Raw genomic sequence first — 26,282 nt, 5'->3', positions numbered from 1 at the left:
GGCATTCTCTCAACCAGCTTCATAAGGTAGTCCCCTGGAAAGTGTTTCAATTAACCGGTGTGCCTTGTTGAAAGTTAATTTGTGGAATTTCTTTCCTTAATGAGTCAATCAGTTGTGTTGTGACAAGGCAGGGGTGGTATACAGAAGATAGCCCTATTTGGTAAAAGACCAAGTCCCAATTATGGCAAGAACAGCTCAAATAAGCAAAGAGAAACAACAGTCCATCATTATTTTAAGACAGGGGTGGGCAACTCCAGTCCTCGAGGGCCTGACTGGTGTCACACTTTCCCTCCATCCCTAGCAAACACGACTGATTAATCAAATTTCGTTCTAAACTGATGATCATGATTAGGTGATTATTGGAGTCAGGTGTGTTAGCTGGGGCAAAACTGTGTCACCAATCAGGCCCTCGAGGACTGGAATTGCCCACCCCTGCTTTAAGACATGAAGGTCAGTCAATCCGGAAAATTTCAATAACTTTTTCAAAGTTTCTTCAAGTGCAGTCGCAAAAACCATCAAGCGCTATGATGAAACTGGCTCTCATGAGGACTGCCACAGGAATGGAAGACCCAGAGTTACCTCTGCTGCAGAGGATAAGTTCATTAGAGTTAACTGCACCTCAGATTGCAGCCCAAATAAACGCTTCACAGAGTTCAAGTAACAGATACATATCAACATCAACTGTTCAGAGGAGACTGCGTGAATCAGGCCTTCATGGTCGAATTGGTGTAAAGAAACCATTACTAAAGGACACCAATAAGAAGAAGAGACTTGCTTGGGCCAAGAAACACCAGCAATGGACATTAGACCGGTGGAAATCTGTCCTTTGGTCTGATGAGTCCAAATGTGAGATTTTTGGTTCCAACCGCCGTGTCTTTGTGAGACGCAAAGGACGATCGGATGATCTCTGCATGTGTGGTCCCCACTGTGAAGCACGGAGGAGGAGGTGTGATGGTGCTTTGCTGGTGACACTGTCAGTGATTTATTTAGAATTCAAAGCACACTTAACCAGCATGGCTACCACAGCATTCTACAGTGATACGCCATCCCATCTGGTGTGCGCTTAGTGGGACTATCATTTGTTTTTCAACAAGACAATGACCCAACACACCTCCAGGCTGTGTAAGGGCTATTTGACCAAGGAGAGTGGTGGAGTGCTACATCAGATGACCTGGCTTCCACAATCAACCGACCTCAACCCAATTGAGATGGTTTGGGATGAGTTGGACTGCGGAGTGAAGGAAATGCAGCCAACTAGTGCTCAGCATATGTGGGAACTCCTTCAAGACTGTTGGAAAAGCATTCCTCATGAAGCTGGTTGAGAGAATTTCAAGAGTGTTCAAAGCTGTCATCAAGGCAAAGGGTGGCTACTTTTAAGGATATATAATATATTTTGATTTGTTTAACACTTTTTGTTTACTACATGATTCCACATGTGTTATTTCATAGTTTTGATGTCTTCACTATTATTCTACAATGTAGATATTTTGTACATAAATTCACAATTGCATTCTTCTCATAGGCTATTGACCTATTCAATGCTTCCTCCTGCATCTCGCTATACATCTGCCTGTAGTTATTGAACTCAACATGCAGGAGATTTGTTTGTTGTGATTGAGTAGCAGGAAAAAGCTGTGGGAAAGCTTCTGACAGATAGGTGTGTTTTGGACGCACCCAAGAAACACCCACATCAAACCACAACCCCAAGCCAACTCACGTTTTGCTTCTGTTATGCCCGCCAGCATTTCTTGTCAGGCAAAGCCAAAAAACAAGGCCAAATCAGCAAGTGTAGTTTCCCCTTGACAACAAATGTGCCCAAATATCAAATGCATAGATTATATGTATGATATCTGGTAGATACCTTTCTTTGTACCACAGTCAAGTTTTCATAGTACAACTGAAAATCATACTACGTCTATCCAAGACAGTAGCTAAATTGTTCGAATGTAGTAATGCTACCACCTAGTGGGTCATAGAAGTACCAGTAGATCCCGTACCTCCCTGTTCAAATACACTTACAAAATTAGACTTCAGTATGTTTCTTTATTTTAAACATTTCCCTTCAGGGGACCTTAAGAATGATACATTAATGTTTCAAACACCTGAACATGTTTCTGGGAAGATGTCTTAAAAGCTATGTGAGCTATACTCTACCTCCTCTTTTCAATTTGTAGACTCAAATGGATTCATGACTCTCCTTTACACCTCCCTCCCTGTCCCTCCTCCTTTCAGTCTTCTTCTCATTCCACTCTTTGGCTATGCTCTCGACTGCTCCTTTGCTCTCTCTCTCTCTCCATATTTGCTCTTTGCTGCCCCTTTCCCCTCCAACTGTGTGTGTCCTAACCCAGGTGCCCCTAATGTCCCATCTCCTCCTCATTCAGGTCACAGCAAAGCTGCCCTCCTAAGTCTTCTTCTCCCGCTCTCTCTAGCTCCTCACTCTCTCTAGCTCCGCTCCTCGCTCTCTCTAGCTCCTCGCTCTCTCTCTTTCCATCTCTTCTCCATGCTGACCCTTTCCCCTCTAACTTGTGTGTGTCCTAACCCTACTGTAGCTCCTCTCCTCTCCCATCTCCTCTCCAGGACACAGGAGAGCTGCCCTCCTGCGCTGGTGCTGGCCTGGTCCCCAAACACACGAGTATACTCCTGGGCCTTCCTCTGTGACAATGACCCCATAGTATAAATAGAAACAGGACAAAGTGGCGACAAAGATAGCCCAGGAAATGGGTCTGTGTAATCCCTGGGTCCTGACTGCGTCACTGTGATGCGCGCAGTGTATGCACGTGTCTGTGTGTCTCTGTGTGTGTGCACGCTAGCAGCGAGTCTCATCACACTCCAATCAGGTTTCATTTGACCTCATCCATAACAGTTTGTCTGGCCTTAGGAGTAATTGGGATCATTCTTCACATTTCCCCAAAAGATAAAATGACAACATTTTACCCCAATGTCGGCACTAATGCCCTACGCAACATGTGCAGCATTAGATTAGCAAAAAATGAAATAGCACATTATCCAAACAGGTTGTCACATGGAAGCCTTTAGCCTAGCGTATTTACTTCACAAAAGTTCATAAATTCAAAGCGTGCGCATAATTCACACTGCCGGACTGCGCACGTGACTTGAATGCAATTAATAAACCCTACATTAGGTCTCTAGCCTATAAAAGACTGTCTCCCTTTTTGAGCTGTAATTGTGAATTTTCAGACAGTCACAAATGTGATAGGTCTATGCACAATTCACTACATAAGCATCTCTGTCACAGACATGAAGTATCTTAACAATTCAGAGAGGCATGAGGGGAAAATAAATATTCTACTGTCCTAGAGTACACAATAAATATTCTACTGTTCTACTGTCTTCTTTCTTTTCTCTCCAAAACTCTTGAACGTGCCGTCCTTGGCCAGCTCTCCTGCTATCTCTCTCAGAATGACCTTCTTGATCCAAATCAGTCAGGTTTCAAGACTAGTCATTCAACTGAGATGCTCTTCTCTGTGTCACGGAGAGCGCTCCGCACTGCTAAAGCTAATCTCTCTCCTCTGCTCTCATCCTTCTAGACCTATCGGCTGCCTTTGATACTGTGAACCATCAGATCCTCCTCTCCACCCTCTCCGAGCTGGGCATCTCCGGCGCGGCCACGCTTGGATTGCGTCCTACCTGACAGGTCGCTCCTACCAGGTGGCGTGGGAGAATCTGTCTCCGCACCACGTGCTCTCACCACTGGTGTCCCCCAGGGCTCTGTTCTAGGCCCTCTCCTATTCTCGCTATACACCAAGTCACTTGGCTCTGTCATATTCCTCACATGGTCTCTCCTATCATTGCTATGCAGACGACACACAATTAATCTTCTCCTTTCCCCCTCTGATAACCAGGTGGTGAATCGCATCTCTGCATGTCTGGCAGACATATCAGTGTGGATGACGGATCACCACCTCAAGCTGAACCTCGGAGACGGAGCTGCTCTTCCTCCCGGGGAAGGACTGCCCGTTCCATGATCTCGCCATCACGGTTGACAACTCCATTGTGTCCTCCTCCCAGAGTGCTAAGAACCTGGCGGTGATCCTGGACAACACCCTGTCGTTCTCAACTAACATCAAGGCGGTGACCCGTTCCTGTAGGTTCATGCTCTACAACATTCGCAGAGTACGACCCTGCCTCACGCAGGAAGCGGCGCAGGTCCTAATCCAGGCACTTGTCATCTCCCGTCTGGATTACTGCAACTCGCTGTTGGCTGGGCTCCCTGCCTGTGCCATTAAACCCCTACAACTCATCCAGAACGCCGCAGCCCGTCTGGTGTTCAACTTCCCAAGTTCTCTCACGTCACCCCGCTCCTCCGCTCTCTCCACTGGTTTCCAGTTGAAGCTCGCATTCGTTACAAGACCATGGTGGCTTGCCTACGGAGCTGTGAGGGGAACGGCACCTCCGTACCTTCAGGCTCTGATCAGGCCCTACACCCAAACAAGGGGCACTGCGTTCATCCACCTCTGGCCTGCTCGCCTCCCTACCTCTGAGGAAGTACAGTTCCCGCTCAGCCCAGTCAAAACTGTTCGCTGCTCTGGCACCCCAATGGTGGAACAAACTCCCTCACGACGCCAGTCAGCGGAGTCAATCACCACCTTCCGGAGACACCTGAAACCCCACCTCTTTAAGGAATACCTAGGATAGGATAAAGTAATCCTTTCTAACCCCCCCCCCCCCTTAAAAGAGTTAGATGCACTATTGTAAAGTGGTTGGTTTCCACTGGATATCATAAGGTGAATGCACCAATTTGTAAGTCGCTCTGGATAAGAGCGTCTGCTAAATGACTTAAATGTAATGTAAATGTAGAGCCTATTCTATTTTCCCATCCAGTCCCAATCCCACTGAAATCTAAAATCCTGACTCCTGTCTCACATGAAAATTCCTAACTTTTATTCTGTAATCCATAGGTTGCATTACCAAAGAACGTCTCTTTCGCCTGCATGTCAAAATACCGTTCTAACATGTATTTCCGTACCCTCTCGTACTTACTGCCAATATGAGAGCGTCGGTAGAGAATGTGTGTTCAACAAATGGTATGAGAGTAGATATGGATATTTTCTAAAGTTGAGTTGGTCCCCGTTAAAATACCTTGATATTTTAACTATTTCTACTCTTCATCTCCCCGTTGTTCATGAGCTGATCTGCTATCTGTATAATCATCAACTCGATTTTGCCAAATATAGGAGATATGTCATTCGTTGAAGGAGGTTATCTAGCAAGTTTAGCAACTTTGGTCATTTCACTTTTGTTTGACTGCCGTTACAAAGTAAGAATGTTTCGACAACTCTATACTCGGAGTGCGCTCTGTGAGTCCTCATCTCTTTGCCGAGATGCGCTGGTCATCAAAGATAGTTACTCTATCATTAGTACATATCAGTTTAATTTGCTCTGAAACCTTTACAAGGCGGTGCAGCCAAGCCGACAAGGTGGCGCTGCTCTTATTTGGGGAGAACCCTGGCATCTTGACCATATCTTGGTTTTAAACACTTTAAATGGGCACTTCCGATTTTTGCGGTATTTCCCGCGACTCTCAAGATAAATATGAAGTATTCCCCGGTCTTGAAACTTGGTCAATTTTCAAGAAAATATTAATCCCTATTCTGGCCCAAGGGATCCCAGTTAAGCTGGGATAGGGACGGTCTTTTTAGTCAAGCCCCATTAGACAGATGCATCAAAATGTATTGGGAGTCAAAATGTAAATGTATTTTAATTGCAAAAACCAATTTAAAAAGAGAACATTTTGCTTCAGCCTCAGCTCATTATCGAAAACCAGTAAGAGTTCACATCTCTCCGTGTCACCACAGTTACTCTATCCTGTGCCTCATCATCAGAGGTGCTGGCAGCGCATGTGCTGAAGCAGCATGGGAGAGAAAATGACCAGCTGGCCGTACACACACACACACACATCACACACATACACACACCTAGTGGCCGTGCTCTGTCACTTTCTCTCACACACACACAAACACACACCTAGTGGCCGTGCTGTTACACAGGAGCCCAGGTGGCAGAAATGGAGAGAAAAAGAGAGAGCGCTGGTCTGGATGGCATTATCAGATTACGCCCAGCTCAGTGGCTAACTGCGCGCAGACATTAAACCCACCCTACAAGTGCCACCTCACCTTCAACAGGGAACCAGCGACCCACCGGTAGAGAAGGTTATTTGTGTATTTTGGTTTCAATGGGGCGGAGCTGTGGTACAATGGATGTCAGGTGTTCTTGGTGGTGTTCATTAGGCACCAAACAGAAGAAAATGGACTGAAACAGGAAGGGACAACCTGGACTTAACAGGGGGGGCCCCTGTTTTCAAGAACTAAGAGCTAATTCACCCCTACATTAGTTGTGACGGAAGGGCCAAGAGTGTCCAACTATACATGGCCTGACAAGTGTCGTCTGTGGGTCACCAGCACCCGAGGACAATTCAGTTTTATTCCAATGTCATACAAATTCAAATAGAGGGAAAATAAAACTTTATCATAACAACATTGAACAAACAGACACAACTGACTGGCTCATAACACACACACACACACACAATGATGATTCATCAGTCAGGGGGGACTGGTTAAATGTGTGTGGTTGTTTGGTGTGACTGACTGGACATGACAGTTGTTGATGAGCAGAGAACTGCTACAGAGGCAGCCACAGTCTGCCATCCATCTGTGTTTCTATCACCGCATTTGTATCACACTAAAATAAAAGCAAATGATCTGTGCACAGATTGTAATTCCTGAACAAGACATCAACACACCAGTGAAACGCATACACACATGCGTGGGTGCATTTTACTTGACATTTTAGTAATTTAGCAGACAATCTTATCCAGAGCAACTTACAGTTAGTGCATTAGTCTTAAGATGGGTAGATAGGACAATAACATACAGTATCTTAGTCATGGTAAGTACATTTTTCCAATATAAAGAGGCTATCAGCAAAGTCAGTGCTAGTAGGGGAGAAAAAAAGTGAAGTGTGAGTTCACAAAAGGGTACTTACATTTAAAAAAAATAAAAACTACACACATGCATATACATGATCCCACACACGCATGCATGCCTGCGCGCAAACACACGATTAAACGCACCCACACACACACAAAGTGTTACACACACACTGTGTCACACACGCACCATTTACGGGTCTGTATTCAGCTTTATGATGTCATTCCACTGAGAAACCAGATATTCAAGAGTAGCTTGCACAAGTGCAGTGCCTTCGGAAAGTATTGAAACCCCATTACTTTTTGCACATTTTGTTACGTTACAGCTTTCTTCTAAAATGGATCAAATCAAAAAAAATCCTCAGCAATCTAAACACAATACCCTATAATGAAAAAGCGAAAACAGGTTTTTCGAAATGTTTGCAAATTTAAAGATAAAAAAACAGAAATACCTTATTTACATAAGTATTCAGACCCTTTGCTATGAGAGTCGAAATTGAGCTCAGGTGCATCCTGTTTCCATTGATCATCCTTGAGATGTTTCTACAACTTGATTGGAGTCCACCTGTGGTAAATTCCAAATTATGTCCAATCAATTGAAAGGCACACACGTGTCTATATAAGGTCCCACAGTTGACAGTCACACACGTGTCTATATAAGGTCCCACAGTTGACAGTGCATGTCAGAACAAAAACCAAGCCATGAGGTCGAAGGAATTGTCCTTATAGCACCGAGGCAGGATTGTGTCGAGACATAGATCTGGGGAAGGGTACCAAAAAATGTCTGCAGCATTGAAGGTCCCCAAGAACACACAGTGGCCTCCATCATTCTTAAATGGAAAAAGTTTGGAACCACCAAGACTCGTCCTAGAGCTGGCCGCCCGGCCAAACTGAGCAATCGGGGGAGAAGGTCCTTGGTCAGGGAGGTGACCAAGAACACGGTGGTCAATCTGACAGAGCTCCCGAGTTCCTGTGTGGAGATGGGAGAACATTCCAGAAGGACAACCATCTCTGCAGCACTCCACCAATCAGGCCTTTATGGTAGAGTGGCCAGACAGAAGCCACTCCTCAGTAAAAGGCACATGACAGCCCGCTTGGAGTTTGCCAAAAGGCACCTAAACACCCTCAGACCATGAGAAACAAGATTCTCTGGTCTGATGAAACCAAGATTGAACTCTTTGGCCTGAATGCCAAGCGTCACATCTGGAGTTAACATGACACCATCCCTACGGGGAAGCATGTTGGTGGAACAATCATCCTGTGGGATGTTTCGCAGCGGCAGGGACTGGGAGACTAGTCAGGATCGAGGCAAAGATGAACGGAACAAAGTACAGAGAGATCCTTGATGAAAACCTGCTCCAGAGCACTCAGGACCTCAGACTGGGGTGAAGGTTCACCTTCCAACAGGACAATGACCCTAAGCACACAGCCAAGACAATGCAGGAGTGGCTTCGGGACAAGTCTCTGAATGTCCTTGAGTGGCCCAGCCAGAGCATGGACTTAAACTTGATCGAACATCTCTGGAGAGACCTGAAAATAGCTCTGCAGCAACGCTCCTGATCCAACCTGACAGAGGTTGAGAGGATCTGCAGAGAAGAATGGGAGAAACTCACCAAATACAGGTGTGCCAAGCTTGAAGCATCATACCCAAGAAGACTTGAGGTTGTAATTGCTGCCAAAGGTGCTTCAACAAAGTACTGAGTAAAGGGTTTGAATACTTACAGTACCAGTCAAAAGTTTGGACACACCTACCAATTCCAAGGTTTTTCTTTATTTTGACTATTTTCTAGACCAAGTCCATATTAAGGCAAGAACAGCTCAAACAAGCAAAGAGAAATGACAGTCAATCATTACTTTAAAACATGAAGGTCAGTCAATCTGGAAAATGTCAAGAACTTTTAACGTTTCTTCAAGTGCAGTTGCAAAAACCCATCAAGCGCTATGATGAAACTGGCTCTCATGAGGACCACCACAGGAAAGGAACACCTGGAGTTACCTCATCAAGGACAACGACCCTAAGCACACAGCCAAGACAATGCAAGAGTGGCTTTGGGACAAGTCTCTGAATGTCCTTGAGTAAAGGGTGACGGAAAAGCAGCCAACAAGTGCTCAGCATATGTGGGAACTCCTTCAACACTGTTGGAAAAGCATTCAAAGGTGAAGCTGGTTGAGAGATTGCCAAGAGTGTGCAAAACTGTCATCAAGGCAAAGGGTGGCTATTTTGAAGAATCTCAAATATAAAACATATATTGAAAACTTTTTTGGTTACTACATGATTCCTTTACTTTAGATTTGTGTGTATTGTTGTGAAATTGTTAGATATTACTGCACTGTTGGAGCTAGAAACAAGCATTTCGCTACACCCGCAATAACATCTGCTGAACACGTGTATGTCGCAAATCAAATTTGATTTGATTTTTAATGCATTATTTCATAGTTTTGATGTCTTCACTATTATTCTACAATGTAGCAAATAGTAAAAATAAAGCAACACCCTTGAACGAGTAGGTGTGACCAAACTTTTGACTGGTACTGTATGTAGTAAGTAAATGTACTATTTCAGTTTTTTGTTTTTATAAATTAGCAAACATTTCTAAAAACCTGTTTTTGCTTCGTCATTATGGGGTATTGTGTGTAGATTGATAAGGGAAAAAACAATTTAATAAATTTTAGAATAAGGCTGTAACCTCACAAAATGTGGAAAACGTCAAGGGGTCTGAATACTTTCAGAAGGCACTGTATATAAAGAAACTCTTTCCAGGTGAACCCTTTGTGTTTTGAAGGTGAAGGACCTGACCAAGGCATAACACTATGGATGAACTATATTTACCAGGAAGTTTTCAGCTATCATTTAATTTCCTCAAAACATATGAGATGATAATTCATGTCCTATCTTCATGGCTTGATCTCAGTGACGAGTGTGATAAACAAACTATGCCATTCACATAAAGCATAGGTAAAGGAAGCACAACATTGACAACTAAATCACAAGGGTTCCTGTACGGTTTCCTGAATTTATAGTATTGCTTTTAACACCTCGAGGTTGTTGCCAAATATATTGGCACCCTTCCACTTCTCTTAAATAATTCCGTATTTCTTCTAAATTAAGTCACCAAACATTGTTATTGGATTTTCAACATTGCAGAACAAAAGTTTACAGTTCTTATTTAGAAAATATAGATGGCATGGAAGGATTAGAGATGTTTGCTGCTGAAGAGTGGGCCAAATTTCCAGTCGAAAGGTTCAGCAAGCTCATTGATGGCAGTTACACTACATTATCAAAAGTATGTGAATACCTGCTTGTCGAACATCTCGTTCCAAAATCATGGGTATTAATATAGAGTTGGTCCCCCTCTGGTGCTATAACAGCCTCCACTCTTCTGGGAAGACTTTCCACTAGATGTTGGAACATTGCTGTGGGGACTTGCTTCCATTCAGCCACAAGAGCATTAGTGAGGTCCAGCACTGATGTTAAGCAATTAGGCCTGGCTCGCAGTCGGCGTTCCAATTCATCCCAAAGGTGTTTTATGGGGTTGAGGTCAGGGCTCTGCGTAGGCCAGTCCACACCGATTACGACAAACCATTTCTTTAATTTATATATTTTTTTGTGATAGCCAATTGGAAGTTACAGTCTTGTTCCATCGTTGCAACTCCCCTACGGACTTGGGAGTGGCGAAGGTCGAGCGCCATGCGTCCTCCAAAACACGACCCTGCCAAGCCGCACTGCTTCTTGACACACTGCTCGCTTAACCTGGAAGCCAGCCGCACCAATGTGTCAGAGGAAACACCATCCAGCTGGCGACCGGGGTCAGCTTGCAGGCGCCCGGCCCGCCACAAGGGGTCGCTAAAGCATGATGGGACAAGGAAATCCAGGCCAAACCCTCCCGTAACCCAGATGACGCTGGGCCAATTGTTTGCCGCCACATGGGTCTCCCGGTCACGGCCGGCTATGACACAGCCTGGGATCGAATCCGGGGCTGTAGTGATGCCTATGACAGTGCTGTGTTGAAAGTCACTGAGCTCTTCAGTAAGGTCATTCTACTGCCAATGTTTCTCTATGGAGATTGCATGGCTGTGTGCTCAATTTTATACACCTGTCAGCAACTGGTGTGGCTGAAATAGCTGAATCTACAAATTTAAAGGGGTATCCACGTACTTTTGTTTATATAGTGTATCTTGGTCAAAGGCTGTGCAACCAAGTGCTAGCTCCGGGGTGGCAATCATTTTGTCCATGCTATTTGTCTTTATTTTCTAAATGAAAATTGTAAACTTCTGCAATGTCGAAAATCCAATAACAAGGTCTGAAACTTCAACTTATTTTAGATGATATTGGCAATTATTTAAGAAAAGTACAAGGGTGCCAATATATTTGGCCGCAACTGTACATACCGATATTTATCCTTTATTTTCAAAAAGTGTCAGATATGCATTCATCATATACCTTACACAAGTCTGACATTCATTGTCACAAGCTACACCCCAAACAGTGAGGCAAACTATGTTCAAGTCTGAATGAATGCAAGAGCCCTTTCCTCCACATCATAAGAGTGTTGCTAAGTCAAATCAAATCAAATCAAATTTTATTAGTCACATACACATGGTTAGCAGATGTTAATGCGAGTGTAGCGAAATGCTTGTGCTTCTAGTTCCGACAATGCAGTAATAACCAACAGTAATCTAACCTAACAATTCCACACTACTACCTTACACACACACACAAGTGTAAAGGGATAAAGAATATGTACATAAAGATATATGAATGAGTGGTGGTACAAGAAGGCAATGGCAGATGCAGTGAGCCTGGTATAGTAGGTAACGGTATATACGTATGAAGATGAATGTAGGGTATGTAAACATAAAGCTGGCACTGTTTACAAGTGGCTAGTGGTAATGTATTGCATCAAAGATGGCAAGATGCAGTAGATGATATAGAGTACCACAGTTATACCATATGCAGTGGGTTAATGTAGGAGTATGTAAACATCTGTATTAAGATGGGCATTGCTTAAAGTGGCTAGTGGTACATTTTTTACATAATTTACCATCAATTCCCATTTTTAAAGTGGCTGGAGTTGAGTCAGTATGTTGGCAGCGGCCGCTAAATGTTAGTGGTGGCTGTTTAACAGTCCTGATGGCCTTGAGATAGAAGCTGTTTTTCAGTCTCTCGGTCCCTGCTTTGATGCACCTGTACTGACCTCAGCCTTCTGGATGATAGCGGGGTGAACAGGCAGTGGCTTGGTGGGTTGTTTGTCTTGATGATCTTTATGGCCTTCCTGTGACATCGGGTGGTGTAGGTGTCCTGGAGGGCAGGTAGTTTGGCCCTGGTGATGGTTCTGCAGACCTCAACTACCTGCTCTGGAGAGCCTTACGGTTGTGGGCGGAGGCAGTTGCCGTACAGGCGGTGATACAAGCCCGACAGGATGCTCTCGATTGTGCTCTGTAGAAGTTTGTGAGTGCTTTGGTGACAAGCGCGAATTTCTTCAGCCTCCTGAGGTTTGAAGAGGCGCTGCTGCGCCTTCTTCACAACGCTGTCTGTGTGGGTGGACCAATTCAGTTTGTCCGTGATGTGTACACCGAGGAACTTAAAAAACTTTCCACCTTCTCCACCCCACTGACCCGTCGATGTGGATTAGGGGGGTGCTCCCTCTGCTGTTTCCCTGAAGTCCACGAATCATCCTCCTTTGTTTTGTTGACCGTTGAGTTGTGAGGTTTTTTCCTGACACCGACACTCCGAGGCCTCACCTCCTCCCTCTGTAGGCCGTCTCGTCGTTGTTGGTAATCAAAGCCTACCCGCTGTAGTGTCCATCCCGGCAAACAACCTTGATGATTGAGTTGGAGGCGTGCATGGCCAGCAGTCGTGGGTGAACAGGGAGTACAGGAGAGGCTCAGAACGCACCCTTGTGGGGCCCCAGTGTTGAGGATCAGCGGGGATAAGTGGGTTTTGGTTATGGACAATTGAAATACAAATCTCTGGTCACTAATAACACGTCCACTCGGAAAAACCCTTCCGCAGAGCGCAGAAATATGAGTGGTAACATTGACCACAACAACACAGTAGAATGATGTTACTGACTTCTCAAAAGATCAAATCCTCTATGCAGTAGCAAAGCTTTCACTAAAATATAATGACTGTTTATACACTTGACTTGTCTGTCTTGTTTGCATTGCCCTGAACATGACTGAGCATGTTGTGATGCTTCTTTGCTTGTAGCCTAGGTGCATTTCAATTGAGGAGTTAGTGGTGCGGTAGCTACCGAAGTAGAAATGGTTCCTGACCCATTGGATTTCCTCAGTGTACGATAGCACAATTCCTCTTAAAATGCGGCACTCAAGTGTTTGAGTAAAATAACCCATGAATACTAAAAAAGAAGTATGGCCGCAACACGGATGCTGACGACAAATTATAATAATTTTGGGGATTTGTTTTGTATTGTTGTATTACTGCACTGTTGGAGCTAGGAACATAAGCCTTTTGCTACAAAATGTGTGTGTACGCGACCAATACATTTCATTTTTAACAACAACAAGTCCCATATTCACAATCCATCTCAGAGTAGGAGTGATGATCTATGTTTTAGATTTTTTTAAACATTTATTTAACTAGGCAAGTCAGTTAAGAACAAATTCTTATTTTCAATGACGGCCTAGGAACAGTGGGTTACTGCCTTGTTCAGGGGCAGAATGACGATTTTTACCTTGTCAGCTCGGGATTGCGATCTTTCAACCTTTCGGTTACTAGTCCAACGCTCTAACCACTAGGCTACCTGTCGCCCACATTACAACAGCGGCGCAGCAGTAATTTTGGGCACCGTGCCAGTGAAGTAGAATAATACACTATCATACTAATACACTATCATACTGATGCACCATTTCCACTCATTTGATTCAAATTTGTCTGAGTAAGTGGGCCAGTTCAGAGGTCATCTATCTGTCCCCGAAAATGCTATGAGAATACACATGCACACACATTGAATATATAGATTTTTGAGTAAACTATCACTTCTTTGAGATTAATGTACTTCACAGCTCGGGGATTCGATCTTGCAACCTTTCGGTTACTAGTCCAACGCTCTAACTACTAGGCTACCTGCCGCCCCCAAGGATCAGGCCCAGCCTTTATTCATTATGATCTAAAAGGCTAAACTCATCCTAAATCAGCACTCCTGCTCTAAAAAAAAAGCATCCCAGTAATCTAATCTAGTTGGACAGAGAAAGAGAAACACAAGCATTGAAACATAAACATACAGTAAGTTAAAACATCACGTTGAAAATGATCCTCCTCCTTCACACACTCATTCTATCCCCTTTAGTCACTAGATTATGTACATTATAAAATAATTGTTGGTCTTCCCCTTTTAATACTACACTTACAGATCAAAGAAGGGGATGTAGTGCCAGTTTGAGTGCTCAGCTTACAAAAGCAAAGGCCCTGGGGCTTTTGATGTTTTTTTGGCCCCTTTAGGGTTTATTTCTGAACTGGTTTAAAGTGGGTAAAAGAGCTGCTGTGTGGCCCTACTCCTGATTGGGACTAACCAAATCCTCAGCACACGAGAAATTGGCACGTTGAATTCCCCTTAAGGCATTCCCACACTGTATGTCGGATTCAGTCTTTTACGATTGTTACATGTCACACTGTGAGATGTTACCATTGTTACATGTCACACTGTGCGATGATACCAAATACAAATATTGATGTCAACCTGGTGAAATAGTACGATTTGTTTCAGTTCTGTCGTCACATTCTGCGATTGGCTTGCGACGCTACGTCAGCCGACGTAGGCTACGTCAACTGCAGCGGTGTATTTCATCTGCACAAGTGCCAGCACCAGCAGCGCAAGCCTCCCGACTGAGTTTTTAGAAATAGTTTTACATACAAACTTTGTATGTCCAAACTCAGAATCAAATAGGCTTCCCAACAAGAACATGGTCCCTGTGGTAGAACATTTATATTGATTGACGATTTTGTGCATTTATCAAAAACCCATCAGGTAGCCTGATTTCAGATGTGTCATGTAAACAAGATTAAGGAAAGCATTCTTCTTGCAAAGCATGTACATCTTGAAATAAAACTATAATATTATATCAGTTCAGGCCGTGTTTCTATTTGTCAGTCACCAGGAACAGCAAAAAATGTCTGACATTGACAGAACTTTGTCGGAGCCTACGACCGCACGCAGTGGTACTTAAATCGGTAGACCTAGACCCTGTCACACTGAACAAGCCAAGACGTCCGACAATCGTTTATGACCTAAGAATTTGCCCACGATGTGGACATTTTGTCTGGGCCAGCAAAATCTGGGTATAAGACGGCAAAAATCCTACAGTCTGTTCGGGGCTTTAGTTCCCCTTGGTAGCGATGAGGCTCCCAGCAGGGCCTAAAAATTACAGTTTTTCATTAATTGCTCTGCCAATCCATTAAAACCCGCTATATTTAGAGGGCCATGGGAGATCGCGCCGTGAGATTAATGTAACGGCGTGATTAAATTTGAAAGTGCACTTGTTACCTTTTAATTCACGACAGCTTAAGCATATCTCGGATCTGTCGTTGAAAGCATAATGAATGCTTAATGTACACAAGGTCAAGTCATGTTGCAATTACTGCTGCATGTATCATGAGGAGGAAATACATTAATAGTTGTTGAACCAAGCAGATGGCACTCAGGGTCACTAGCCTTTCCCACGACAGAGGAAAATTAACTGTTGTACTGAACACTAAACCACAAGTGTGGTATCCCTCTTGTTAACAATAAAGACAAAGCATACCTCTTGTTAACTTGATTTTGACCATTAATATACTTAACTTTAGACAATTTGCCCCGACTACAGCAAGGCTCATGAGATGGTTTCGTCGCATACAATTCATGACCAATGATAGACAGAACTCACAAAATGGTACTATAATGCCAAGACAACGTTGATTCGAGCATATAAAGTTTGTACGTGAAACTATTTCTAAAATGCATACTTTCAGTTTTTCCACACTCAGTTGGGAGGTTTGCACTGCTGGTGCTGGCACATGCACAGATCAAATACACCGCTGCAGTTGAAGTAGCCTACGTCGAAACAGTACTATAATGCCAATATTTTTTTAATTTAACTAGGCAAATCAGTTAAGAACAAATTCTTATTTACAATGACGGCCTACCCCCCGGCCAAATCCTCCGCTAACCCGGACGACTCTGGGCCAATTGTGCGCTGCCATACGGGACTCCCGATAACGGCCGGTTGTGACACAGCCTGGGAACGAACCAGGGTCTGTAGTGACGCCTATAGCACTGCAATACAATGCCTTAGACCGCTGCACCACTCGGGAGGCCGAGTGTTATAAAACACGACGTTGCACCTGTTTAGACTCTAGTGACGCACCTGACTGGATAGTTCAAGGGGATGAAACAGTCACCAGTAAAACAAAAACAGAAAGCTCTCCAAGACAGTAAACTGAAAGCACCTGTGACTGCAGAACAGCACTGATCGTCTGACGCTAAAACTGTTTGTTTTTGTTCAACTGAAGACCCTCTCCGTGATTATCTGGCCCAGTGATGCACTTCGGCGGCGCTGATCAAGTTCAGAGAGAACCGTAGCTCCCAAATTTCCATCATGACTCTCATTCTGTGGTTCAACTCTCACAGTCACACCAATACCGTAGCATCGTTGTGTTAGCCTGCTCCTAGATCTGTTTCTGGAGTCTTGGAAATGGCCATAGGAGTTGAAAAGACAGCACAAACAGATCTGGGACCAGGCTGTCATTGTGTCATATGCCTGAGAATAAATAAAGGCACACTGGCGTACCACACATCCCCACAGCCCACGCAGGGCAGGGTGGCCCATGGGCTATGGTGCCCCCTGGATGTCCCTTGCTCAGACCTTGCGTGGGGGGGGGGGTGGGTAAGCCACTGACTGTAGCCTTTCAGCGCAGAAAGTTTTTGCAATATTTCAATAACGTCTCCATCTGCCACAGTTTGGCAACGTTATGTTTTCACTCATCTGTCTCCGGTAAGTGGTTGTGGGAACACTCCTTCAACATTTCCACAACCACTCTGCTGCAGCTAGCGTAGCGTTTTATAGCTAATCTCATGCTATTCTACACATATTGCCATGGGGCAGAGAGAAAATGTTGCAGTTTTTTTTGCTAATCTTGTGCTATTCTACACATTTTGCAATGAGGTTGAGAGAATTTTTGAATTTTTAAAGCAAAGTTCCTGCTATTCTACACATTTATTTTTGTATTTTGGGGGGGGGGGCCCTAGAGCCCGCGGGCCATCCCCCAACTTGCGGGGGTGTGTGGTATGCCAGTGGCTACAGTATGCATACTCACTTCCTGCCAAACATGCGCAGTGTGAAGTTCTTGGTGGTGTGGGGGCAGCGGATGGCGGCGGCGGCGGAGGGCAGGACTGGGCTGGAGGAAGAGGAGGAGGACGAAGAGGCCGGCGAGGCAGAGGTGTAGGGTTCGTCTCCATCCTGCAGAGTCTCGTCAGGGTCGGGGGAAGCCCCCGCTCCTTCCTGCTCCTCTTCGGGCTGCTCCATGGCCGATGTTCTTAAACGGTTGTTTCTCAGTTCTCTCTCACACACAGAGCTTCACCTCTCCTTTCAGAGGAGTCACAGAGTCCACACAGCCCCAGGCCAGGCAGCAAGAGGCCATAAGAACAACAAAAAAGTCCCCAGCAGCAATAAGCAGCAACTACACTCTGGCCGTTCTTTCCCCCATTCAAAAAAAGGGAGGAAATTAGAGAAAAAACAAAACAGGAAATCGACAATTAGTCTTCTGTATCCCTGTTTCCTTTCTCACATGTCAAGTTTGACACAAGAGCGCAGAGGAGGGAAACTCTACAGAGACAAACTTGGTGTGTGCACTCCTCGTGTGGTAGTCGCTCACCACACACAGCTCTGTTGAGCTGCAGGCAGCAGTATCATTCGAACTGAAATGTCTCTCCTGTTCCTCCACAGGCTGGTCTGGTCTTCTCTCCCAACTGGCTTCCTCACTCTCTTCCTCCAATGCCACCGTCAGAGGAAGCCTCTCTCCCCGCTCTGCTGTTTGTGTTTCCTGGTCAGGCTGCGCTCTCTCTCTCCTGGCACTACTACTACTCTCACCACCACACAACACACACTGGCTGGCTCACCTTCTATGGGACTATTTCAAACAATCCAGGAAGTCTCATACCCAGATGAAGCAACAAGCAAGAACAAGGCCTACCTGTGGCTTCTTGTTCGCATATGTTTCCTTTCTTGCTTCAATGTCATCTCCCTTCCTTTCACTCTCTTGCACATACTTTTATCTCCCACTCATCTCTGTAGCTCTCCCTTGCTTTCTCTCTCTGTCCCTCCCCTCCCTCTTACTTTCTCTCCCATTGGCCGAGAGTATTATGTGAGTGCGTTGCCACCTATTGGTCGTTAATGAAAAATGCCTAAATTGAGTGTGTGGAAGGGAACGAAAATGAGCTAAATGTGTCCAAATATCCAAATATAGCCTAAAGCATGTCGAAAGCTGACAGCATACAAGAGCTCAACCTAATTTATAACACATCCTGTTTAACCACAGAACCACACGTCTGCTTATTATGATAATAAGGAAGTTGCGGGTCCCATTGCTTCACTATACAAGGGCATGAAATTAAACAAAAGCACCTCATTTTTTATTTGAACACATCAATCCATCCCTCTATTTAAAACCAGGCGGTATGTATAACCGCCTGACCAAAGTCCTGCCTCTCACTTCGATCACATTTCCAGTTCCCCACTCTCTCTTTGCAATGTACTCCGCTCCGGCTTCCCTCCCACATACGCTTTACATAAAGATGGGTGAAAAAATGCCCACGCCATCCATCCATCTATCTATCCAGCGCTTTTTTTTCACACACACCACCCCACTTTTAGCGATAGAGAGTGCCGCAGCAGAAGCTGAGAGTTCACACGGCCGCAGCAGTGAGTCCCACGCAGAGATCTTCACCACATGCGCGTGGCTGCCACCTCCCCTGGGCTGCCGTTATGAGCTGGAGTTCAGCTCGGTGCACCGCTCTGAAGGATAGCCAAAGTTATTTTTTGACAGCCAATTAAAAAAAGAGGTGCAGTGGGCGTCTGGCGGATCAGCGCGATGCTGTAATAATCCGAGGCTGTTTCCAGGATGGGTCGACCATCTCACTCCACAAAATTTACAACTCGGGTCATGATTGCGTAACAGAATTGGGTTATGATGATACCTCCAGGAATGATGGTGATGTGGTGCCCCAGTTTCAGTTTGTGTTGCGTATCAAGGATTACAGGTTGTGCCATGACAGTTACACAGGCCCAGACTGGAGGGATGCCCCACGCGGATGTTTTCAAATGGAGATAAGAGTTGCAGAGCTCCGGGGGCACAGGAGAACACAGTAGAGGGAAAAAAATAGAAAAAAAAGGACACTGTGGGTCTGAAATGGCACCTGATTCCCTACATAATGGACTACTTTGACCAGAGCCTTATGTAGGGAATAGGGTGCCATTTCGGGCACACCTGGGTTTTACCTGAAGTAACCGAGGCAGATACCTTTATCAATGACGTCGGGAAAGGTCAAAATTAATCCAAAACAAAGTTAATTGTGTGTATACTGTATCTCGGTTTAATTGCTAATTATACCTCACTGCTCACTAAAATGTATGTTACATGAGCACACCCCGCACACCACGCCACAGTAGTTAGATAACACATTGCGGTGATTGCACTGCTCAGGTTATGGAGGGACTCAGTCCTTCTCCTAGATATTAAAGCTCTATGAAAATACAAGAGCATTGATGCCAATCTTATCTAAGGTTACAGGTCACTGAGAGAACACATCACAGAGTATCAAATCAAAAACATCTACGCATTCTGTGTATTGTGTTTTCAGAATGCAGAGAACATGGTAGATGATTCTGATTTGATACTCTGTGATGTGTTATCGAAGTTCCTATTATCCAGAAGTAAAATATCAAAACCTCAACGAAACAATAACAAATAGGCCTACTACTAAGTAACAGCAGTCAAACATGCCTATGGCATTTTCTGTTGAAAATCACAATGGAACAGCCACCAGTTTTGGGAATAGCTACATCCCCTACAGTACAAAATTCAGTCTATACAAATGAGCACCCCCATGGACAAATCATTAAATCTACATTTAGAAGGACACATTTCCCAAAATCAGTAATCCCCTCATCCCCCCTCATTTGGATAAGTGAAACACCCAAACATAAGCCATGGGGAAAAGAAGAACACTTTGCATGGGTGTACAGTCTAGTCAGTTTTTAGGCCATGGTGGTTTTCATTAGGGCACACCGTACAGGAAAATAAAACTAAAGCGTATTTCATGGAAACCGTTGGGAGGTTTCAGTCCGTTTTCTTCTGTTTAATGCCTTAATAAACATGACCCAGGTAATAGTTCATATCAAGCCTAATCAATAGATGATACAACAACAAAAAAATCTGTTTAAACTTACTGTATTTCACAAGGTGAAAAGTAATGCAGAGGTATGTGTAAAGAGGTTGTATGCATGTTACAACATACTTTCAGAGGGATGCAGAGGCCAAAAAATGTACAAGTGGGTGATGATAGCAGATATTTGGGGCAAACCATTTTGGAGTGGTTTGGGCTCCATCTAGTGAAGATACAGTGTAATTCAATCATTGAGGAAGATGCTGAGTGTGCGATGACAATTACTCACGCATCATGCCTCAATATTTAAACTTGAAAGCAGACTAAGGACTGAATTGACATGTCAACACAGCTAAAAGCGATAAAGCCAGTCAGATAGAAATTAAATGTTCAGAGGGTAAATGTCTAGCATAGGACGTGATACATTTGCAATACAGGAAAACAAAGGCCATAAGTGAGCAACTATACAGTAGAGAAGTGATTTACTTTACCGGCAACAAAAATCCATATCTGCTTTTTTTTTTTTTTTTACCAACACCCACACATGAGCCCACGCAGACAGAGGACATATGCTTTCTCTGCTGCACCAGCGCCAACAGAAAACAACAAGGCAGCAGCCAATATTCTAACGATAGGATACAGCACAGAACTACATTTTTCAACGGGTACAATTTTACTTTGGTGTGTTTAGTAAAATAAATTGTGCAATTAATCAGAGTAGGTTGGTGCCTCCCACATTACCTGTGACAAGGCAAGATCCTTTTGCACTGATGTTTCTTCATTTGTGTTTATATCCTGTCAGTCCCCTATCTCTCGACGCAGACCACAAAAACCTAAACTCAGAGTCCACAGTCTGTTACGAGAGACTACAAAGTCACCAAGAGCGAGCCCCCCTTAAAGCCTTTTTATTGTTCTCCGTATCCTGATTCAACTTCCCCATTGTTACGGACAATATTACTAATCATCTTCTTCTTGTTAAGAAACTGGAAACCAGTACTAAGTCATTACAAAATAGGTCACGTCTTGTGTAAGTGATTGCAGTGCCACTAACTGCAATCACTAAACAGGAAACATCTTCAAAAAGTGAGAGAAAGGATTGATGTTTAGTGACCGTGACCAAAGGCCTCTTTATTTCACATCACATGGTCAAACCACGTCATATAGTAAGCAGAGAAAAATGACAATTTATACTATAGTATAGTCTCAGGGGTTTTCTATATATAGTATGTGTGTGACTGGGTTAATAGCTATATTCGCTTTGGTCATGGGGTGCACTTGTTACAAGGGACCTGCGATTAATGAATATGCCATGTTACAGCAGGCCCTCATTAGCCATGCAGGCATGGGTTCATAACAAGCAATCACATGGGCATGTACTGTATGTGCTGCTGTGGTTGCCTGACAGGTCATTTTGCCAGCCTGTGCAGTCAGTCTGCTATTTTCACAAGAACAGCAGCACTATTTCAGTCCTACCAGCTCCAGCCCCGGGGCTATAGAGATAGAGAGAGACTCGTGGCTCCCACAATCGAGAACACCACAGTATTGCATGGCAGCGGATAGATGTGTGTTCTCACATTGATGACGGTTTCGTTTGATGATGAGGGAGTCGAAAAAAAAACAGGTCTTACCCAAAAGGGTTGCGGTTTCCCCCGTTCTGTGCGTGGGCGGGATGGGGATTGTTTTTATGGTTTGACATTTAAGGTCACTTATCAATTTGAACCCATCCAGCAAACCTCCTCTGCCTGGCTGACTGTCATGACACATCACTGACAGAGGTCAGCTCATGGGGCCGAGCAGAGTTAGTTATCACACAACAAAACCCACAGACAGAATCGGATATTACGAGTAGGACACCATCTCAACACTGCATGGAATTGACAAGGAGCGGTATTATACAATGTTGGTCAGATGCTGTTCACATCTGAATGCTGTTAACGATGCTGTTCTATTGCAACTGGTGTATTCAGTTACAATCAAACTACAAGGGGAAGTACACTGTGAACACGTTAAATTACAAAATTAGAAATGGACATATTCTGGCAAACTAGAGAAGCTACACTAGTCTATGGCTTGGTGTGTTATGAAGTGTCATGTGTTTCCAGTGCAGGCATGATGAATATACAAAAGACACCAAGCACAGCTTCGATTTTCATCATTTTCAATTCGAACAGATTTTCAGTAAAATCACACACACTGACACAGCTGAACAACCAACAACACACACACACACACACACACACACACACACACACACACACACACACACACACACACACACACACACACACACACACACACACACACACAAGCAGAACCATCACTCCATATATGCACACTTCATCAGCTATCCCAAATGAAGTAGAGAAAAAGGCCCTCCTCTTCCCTCACTCAGCACTGTACCAAACAGAAACGGGCAGATGGAACATTCTGCGGTACAGCGGTGTCCACCAACTGGTGTGTGTGTGGGTTGTAGCATGCAGGCAGTGTGCATTAGAAGTTGACATGGGAACAGGACTCCTGCGGGACCAGCAGGGAATGTCAAGTTCTAGAGTCAAGTTCAGGACAGTTGAAAAATTAAAGACTTTGTCCAAAACTTGAGACACAGCTAGTCAGCTAGTGTAACTGAAAGACTTTGTCCATATTTTTTGAGTAACAGTTAGTTAACTAGTGTAACTGCAAGACCAGGGGCCTCATTTATAACCGTTGGATAAATGTAACACTAAATATCTGAGTGCCCCATTTATGAAAAGACAGTGCACACACAAAAATAGAGATTTATAAACTTGGCGCACGCCATACTTACCATGTTTCCCGTTATAAATCTGACCTGTCATAAAACTGTGTGCGAGTGAACAAGCTTTACAACTCTGCTTGATTAACACCCATAATTCAACTTTTCTGGTGACAATAACACCTTTATTTGCTGTATACTTTGGAAGTATTAGAATTAGGCCAACATTGTATATCTAAAGGACATATCAACGGCGAACTTGATCAAATGTCTTTGGATGCGTTAGCAGAATGCTTTTTTTTGCAGTGACATTTGCTGTATCTGACCGTTTCTGAAACACAAAGACAATTGCAAATTGTTGTGGACCTGTAAACAGATTATTTGAATTCAATAATGTTTTGCATTTACTTTCTCCCAAACCTAAATATGCTGCACTGCCCGTAAAGGCAGTGCAGCAGGCCAGCAGGCCAATTTACAGTGTTAGCGACACACTTCAATGTAAAAGATCAACTGTCTGTTCACCAAAACTTGAAATTACAATAGCCTATCTATCTAATAGGCCCAACTAAATGAGATGTCCATGGTATTTTGTTGTATTGCTACTTCGTGAATATGAACTCATCATGGCCAGAAAGGTGCGATAGTTATGATATGTATTGTGCTTATAAAATTAAATATTGTCTATGCTGCTCGAGAAATTTGACATTACAGTATTTAGATGTAGCCTACAAACGTCAATGAAAATGGTGAACCATCTATTCTACCATTAAGATGCGCTTCGAATCGGATCACATTGAGTAGGGGTCTCCAACAGGTAGATTGCGAGCTAATCCAAGCAATTCTGAAAGTACATTTTCTAATTTGTTCCATCGCAAGCTGTCACAAACAAAAAGCTCCTGGCTACTATTCAATCAAAGCCACATTGACATTATCCCACCCCTGGTTAGCCACTATTGGCTTAAAAAGCCAAACGCAACACAATATCTGCCAATTAATTCCCATGAATATTGCCCCCGTCTGTCTGTTTGGTGCGCGCGTTTGTTTATCACGCCGTATGTAGCCAGTTAGCGATGCTAGTGATAACAGTCGTGTGGGTAAACAAAGACTTTCCCCAAAAACCATCTCAATTAAATGTTAACTGCAAAGTAGGCTTACCTGAAATAACTATATCATTATTATTTGTATCAATTCGGTGGCCATTGTTTTACAAACTCTGCCATGACATGTGGTGCAGCAGTAGACCTAACAGAAACATCGCCAGACTGACACATTACTCTCTTGCTAGATGCGCAATTACATTTGTTAGTATTTAAGCATAGACATGGACACAGAACATGCATTTTTGTTGTTTCTCTAAGAATAATTGTAATATTGAGAGTTAAAACACTGAAAGAAATCCAAAACCAGGAAGAATATATATATATATAGAAAACAGAACTCGGCATAGGGAAAAATACTTTAAATACCAGCAGCTTATTTGTTTACTACCGCGAAGAGGGTCCAATTAAATGAGAGATGGGGCAAATGGTAGCCTATCCTAACTTGTTGTAGGCCTATATGCTATTTCGCGAGAATGAAACCGTCACAGTCAGAAAAGTTTAGGAATTTATTCTGCAATGATCATGGAAATGAAATACATTTCTAATTATTTTAGAATGCAAAGATACAAATAAATAGATTTTCTTCTTACTACCAGCAAATGATTGCATCTTGTCATTATATTTAGCTACCTGCTTTTTTGTTCTGAATAAATCATCATACAGTATAGTCCCCATTTGCACAAGGCTACGAAGCAACTTTTGCCTTTTTGCAATGCAATACTTCAACCACTAGAAAATGTGCATATGCATAGTCTAAAGTTCGCGGGAGGATAAGCACATTCTCAATATATTGTGCCTCTATGGTTAGTGGAGATCTTCTGTGTATAAAGTGATGCGGGAGGGCAAAAAAGCATCTAACGAAGCACACCACATCTGAGGCAGGCGTTAGATTACGAGCGTTTTCAAGTGGAACGTTAATAACGATGGTTTTGAGAAACAGCTTGGAGATTTAACGATGCAACCACGAAGGTTATAACGATGCACTTCGTCTTAAGATGATTTTGGGAAACCGATCCCAGGTCTGTTTGGTTCTAGGGTAGTGATGTGCAGTTAGCGAACGACTCGTTCTTTTTTAATTACTATTTTTACTGACTCGAGAGTCATGATTCATTTTTCAGAGTGACTCGTTCATTTTAGTCATTCATTTCGCCTGCTGGCTGCAATGAATAAAACAGGATTAATAAGCACTCTTCCGCAGGAAAATAGATCGTGCTGCAGAAAGTATCGACAAAAAATATATACATGTTTTAAACTGTTAATTGATCGCATGGTGCAATTAAGTGCAAGTGCATGAGTGCAATTAATTGACTATTGAATGTTATTGACTACCAAAACATACAGCCTGCTTCAACAAGCTCGAACTCGAGAACGAATCGTTTGGGGGGCTGTTGCAGTTCATGAACGATATTGTGCTTATCTCCTTCGCGGCAGTCAACTCATGCAATTGAGTCGTTCACAATCTAGTCCAGTTGCGGCAGCAACTAAACCTAATTTCAAAGGCAGTATCAAGAAATAATCGTAGTTGTATGCCTAGCAAATATCTGAAGCACACGTTTAAAAGTCTCAATCACAAAACAGCTGCAATAAGGCCCCTATGGTGAACGAGGCTCGTAGAATCATAATTCTTCCGATTTTTTTGTTCCTCGTTCGCCGGTAGGGGGTCCTCCGTACTCGCAGGATTAGCCTACTGAATCAAATGAACGAAATGACGAAAGATTTGTTATTTTGACTGAACGAGTTGAAAAGATCTGAGTCAGTAAAAAGAGCCGAACTTCCCATCACTATTCTAGGGGTATTTAAAATGTATTTGGAAACAAGTCGTTTTAAATATTTATAGAAATTATTAGAAAATAATTTCAAGTACTTCATATAGAAGAAGTTGATTCTGCCACAATATTTGAAAACTCATATACACAGAAAATAAGTATTTAAAATTCAAATATGCATGTATTTGAACGCAGGTATTTTAGTGACACAGCTAGTATCTACCAGAATATGATATAGGCTCATCTAAACTCAATGCAACCATCAGGTAAAATCATAAACAGCCAATATGTCATTGTAATGACCATGTTATTTATCAGGTTACGGTAAGTAAGTAATCAAAATGTGATACTTGA

General features: G+C 43.4%; 1 protein-coding gene across 4 annotated transcripts in view; it reads right to left on the bottom strand.

Moving 5' to 3' along the window:
- dgkzb (diacylglycerol kinase, zeta b) overlaps positions 1-26,282 on the bottom strand; it is a 102,000-nt gene that overhangs the window by 66,563 nt on the left and 9,155 nt on the right. For 2 of the 4 annotated variants that reach the window (XM_023984890.1, XM_023984891.1), the window contains exon 1: positions 17,265-18,204. The exons of 1 other annotated variant lie outside the window; for it this stretch is intronic. In XM_023984890.1, the coding sequence (XP_023840658.1) occupies positions 17,265-17,473 (209 nt within the window). In that variant the 5' untranslated portion in view covers positions 17,474-18,204. Of the gene's footprint in view, positions 1-17,264; positions 18,205-21,072; positions 21,186-26,282 lie in introns of those variants that run through there. One more of the 4 variants, XM_023984893.2, reaches the window with a different exon arrangement.

This window comes from Salvelinus sp. IW2-2015, linkage group LG4q.1:29 (genome assembly GCF_002910315.2).
Source record: "Salvelinus sp. IW2-2015 linkage group LG4q.1:29, ASM291031v2, whole genome shotgun sequence".
NCBI lineage: Eukaryota > Metazoa > Chordata > Actinopteri > Salmoniformes > Salmonidae > Salvelinus > Salvelinus sp. IW2-2015.
Note: the sequence above shows the minus strand (reverse complement) of the source record. Positions and strands in the feature narration are given on the sequence as shown.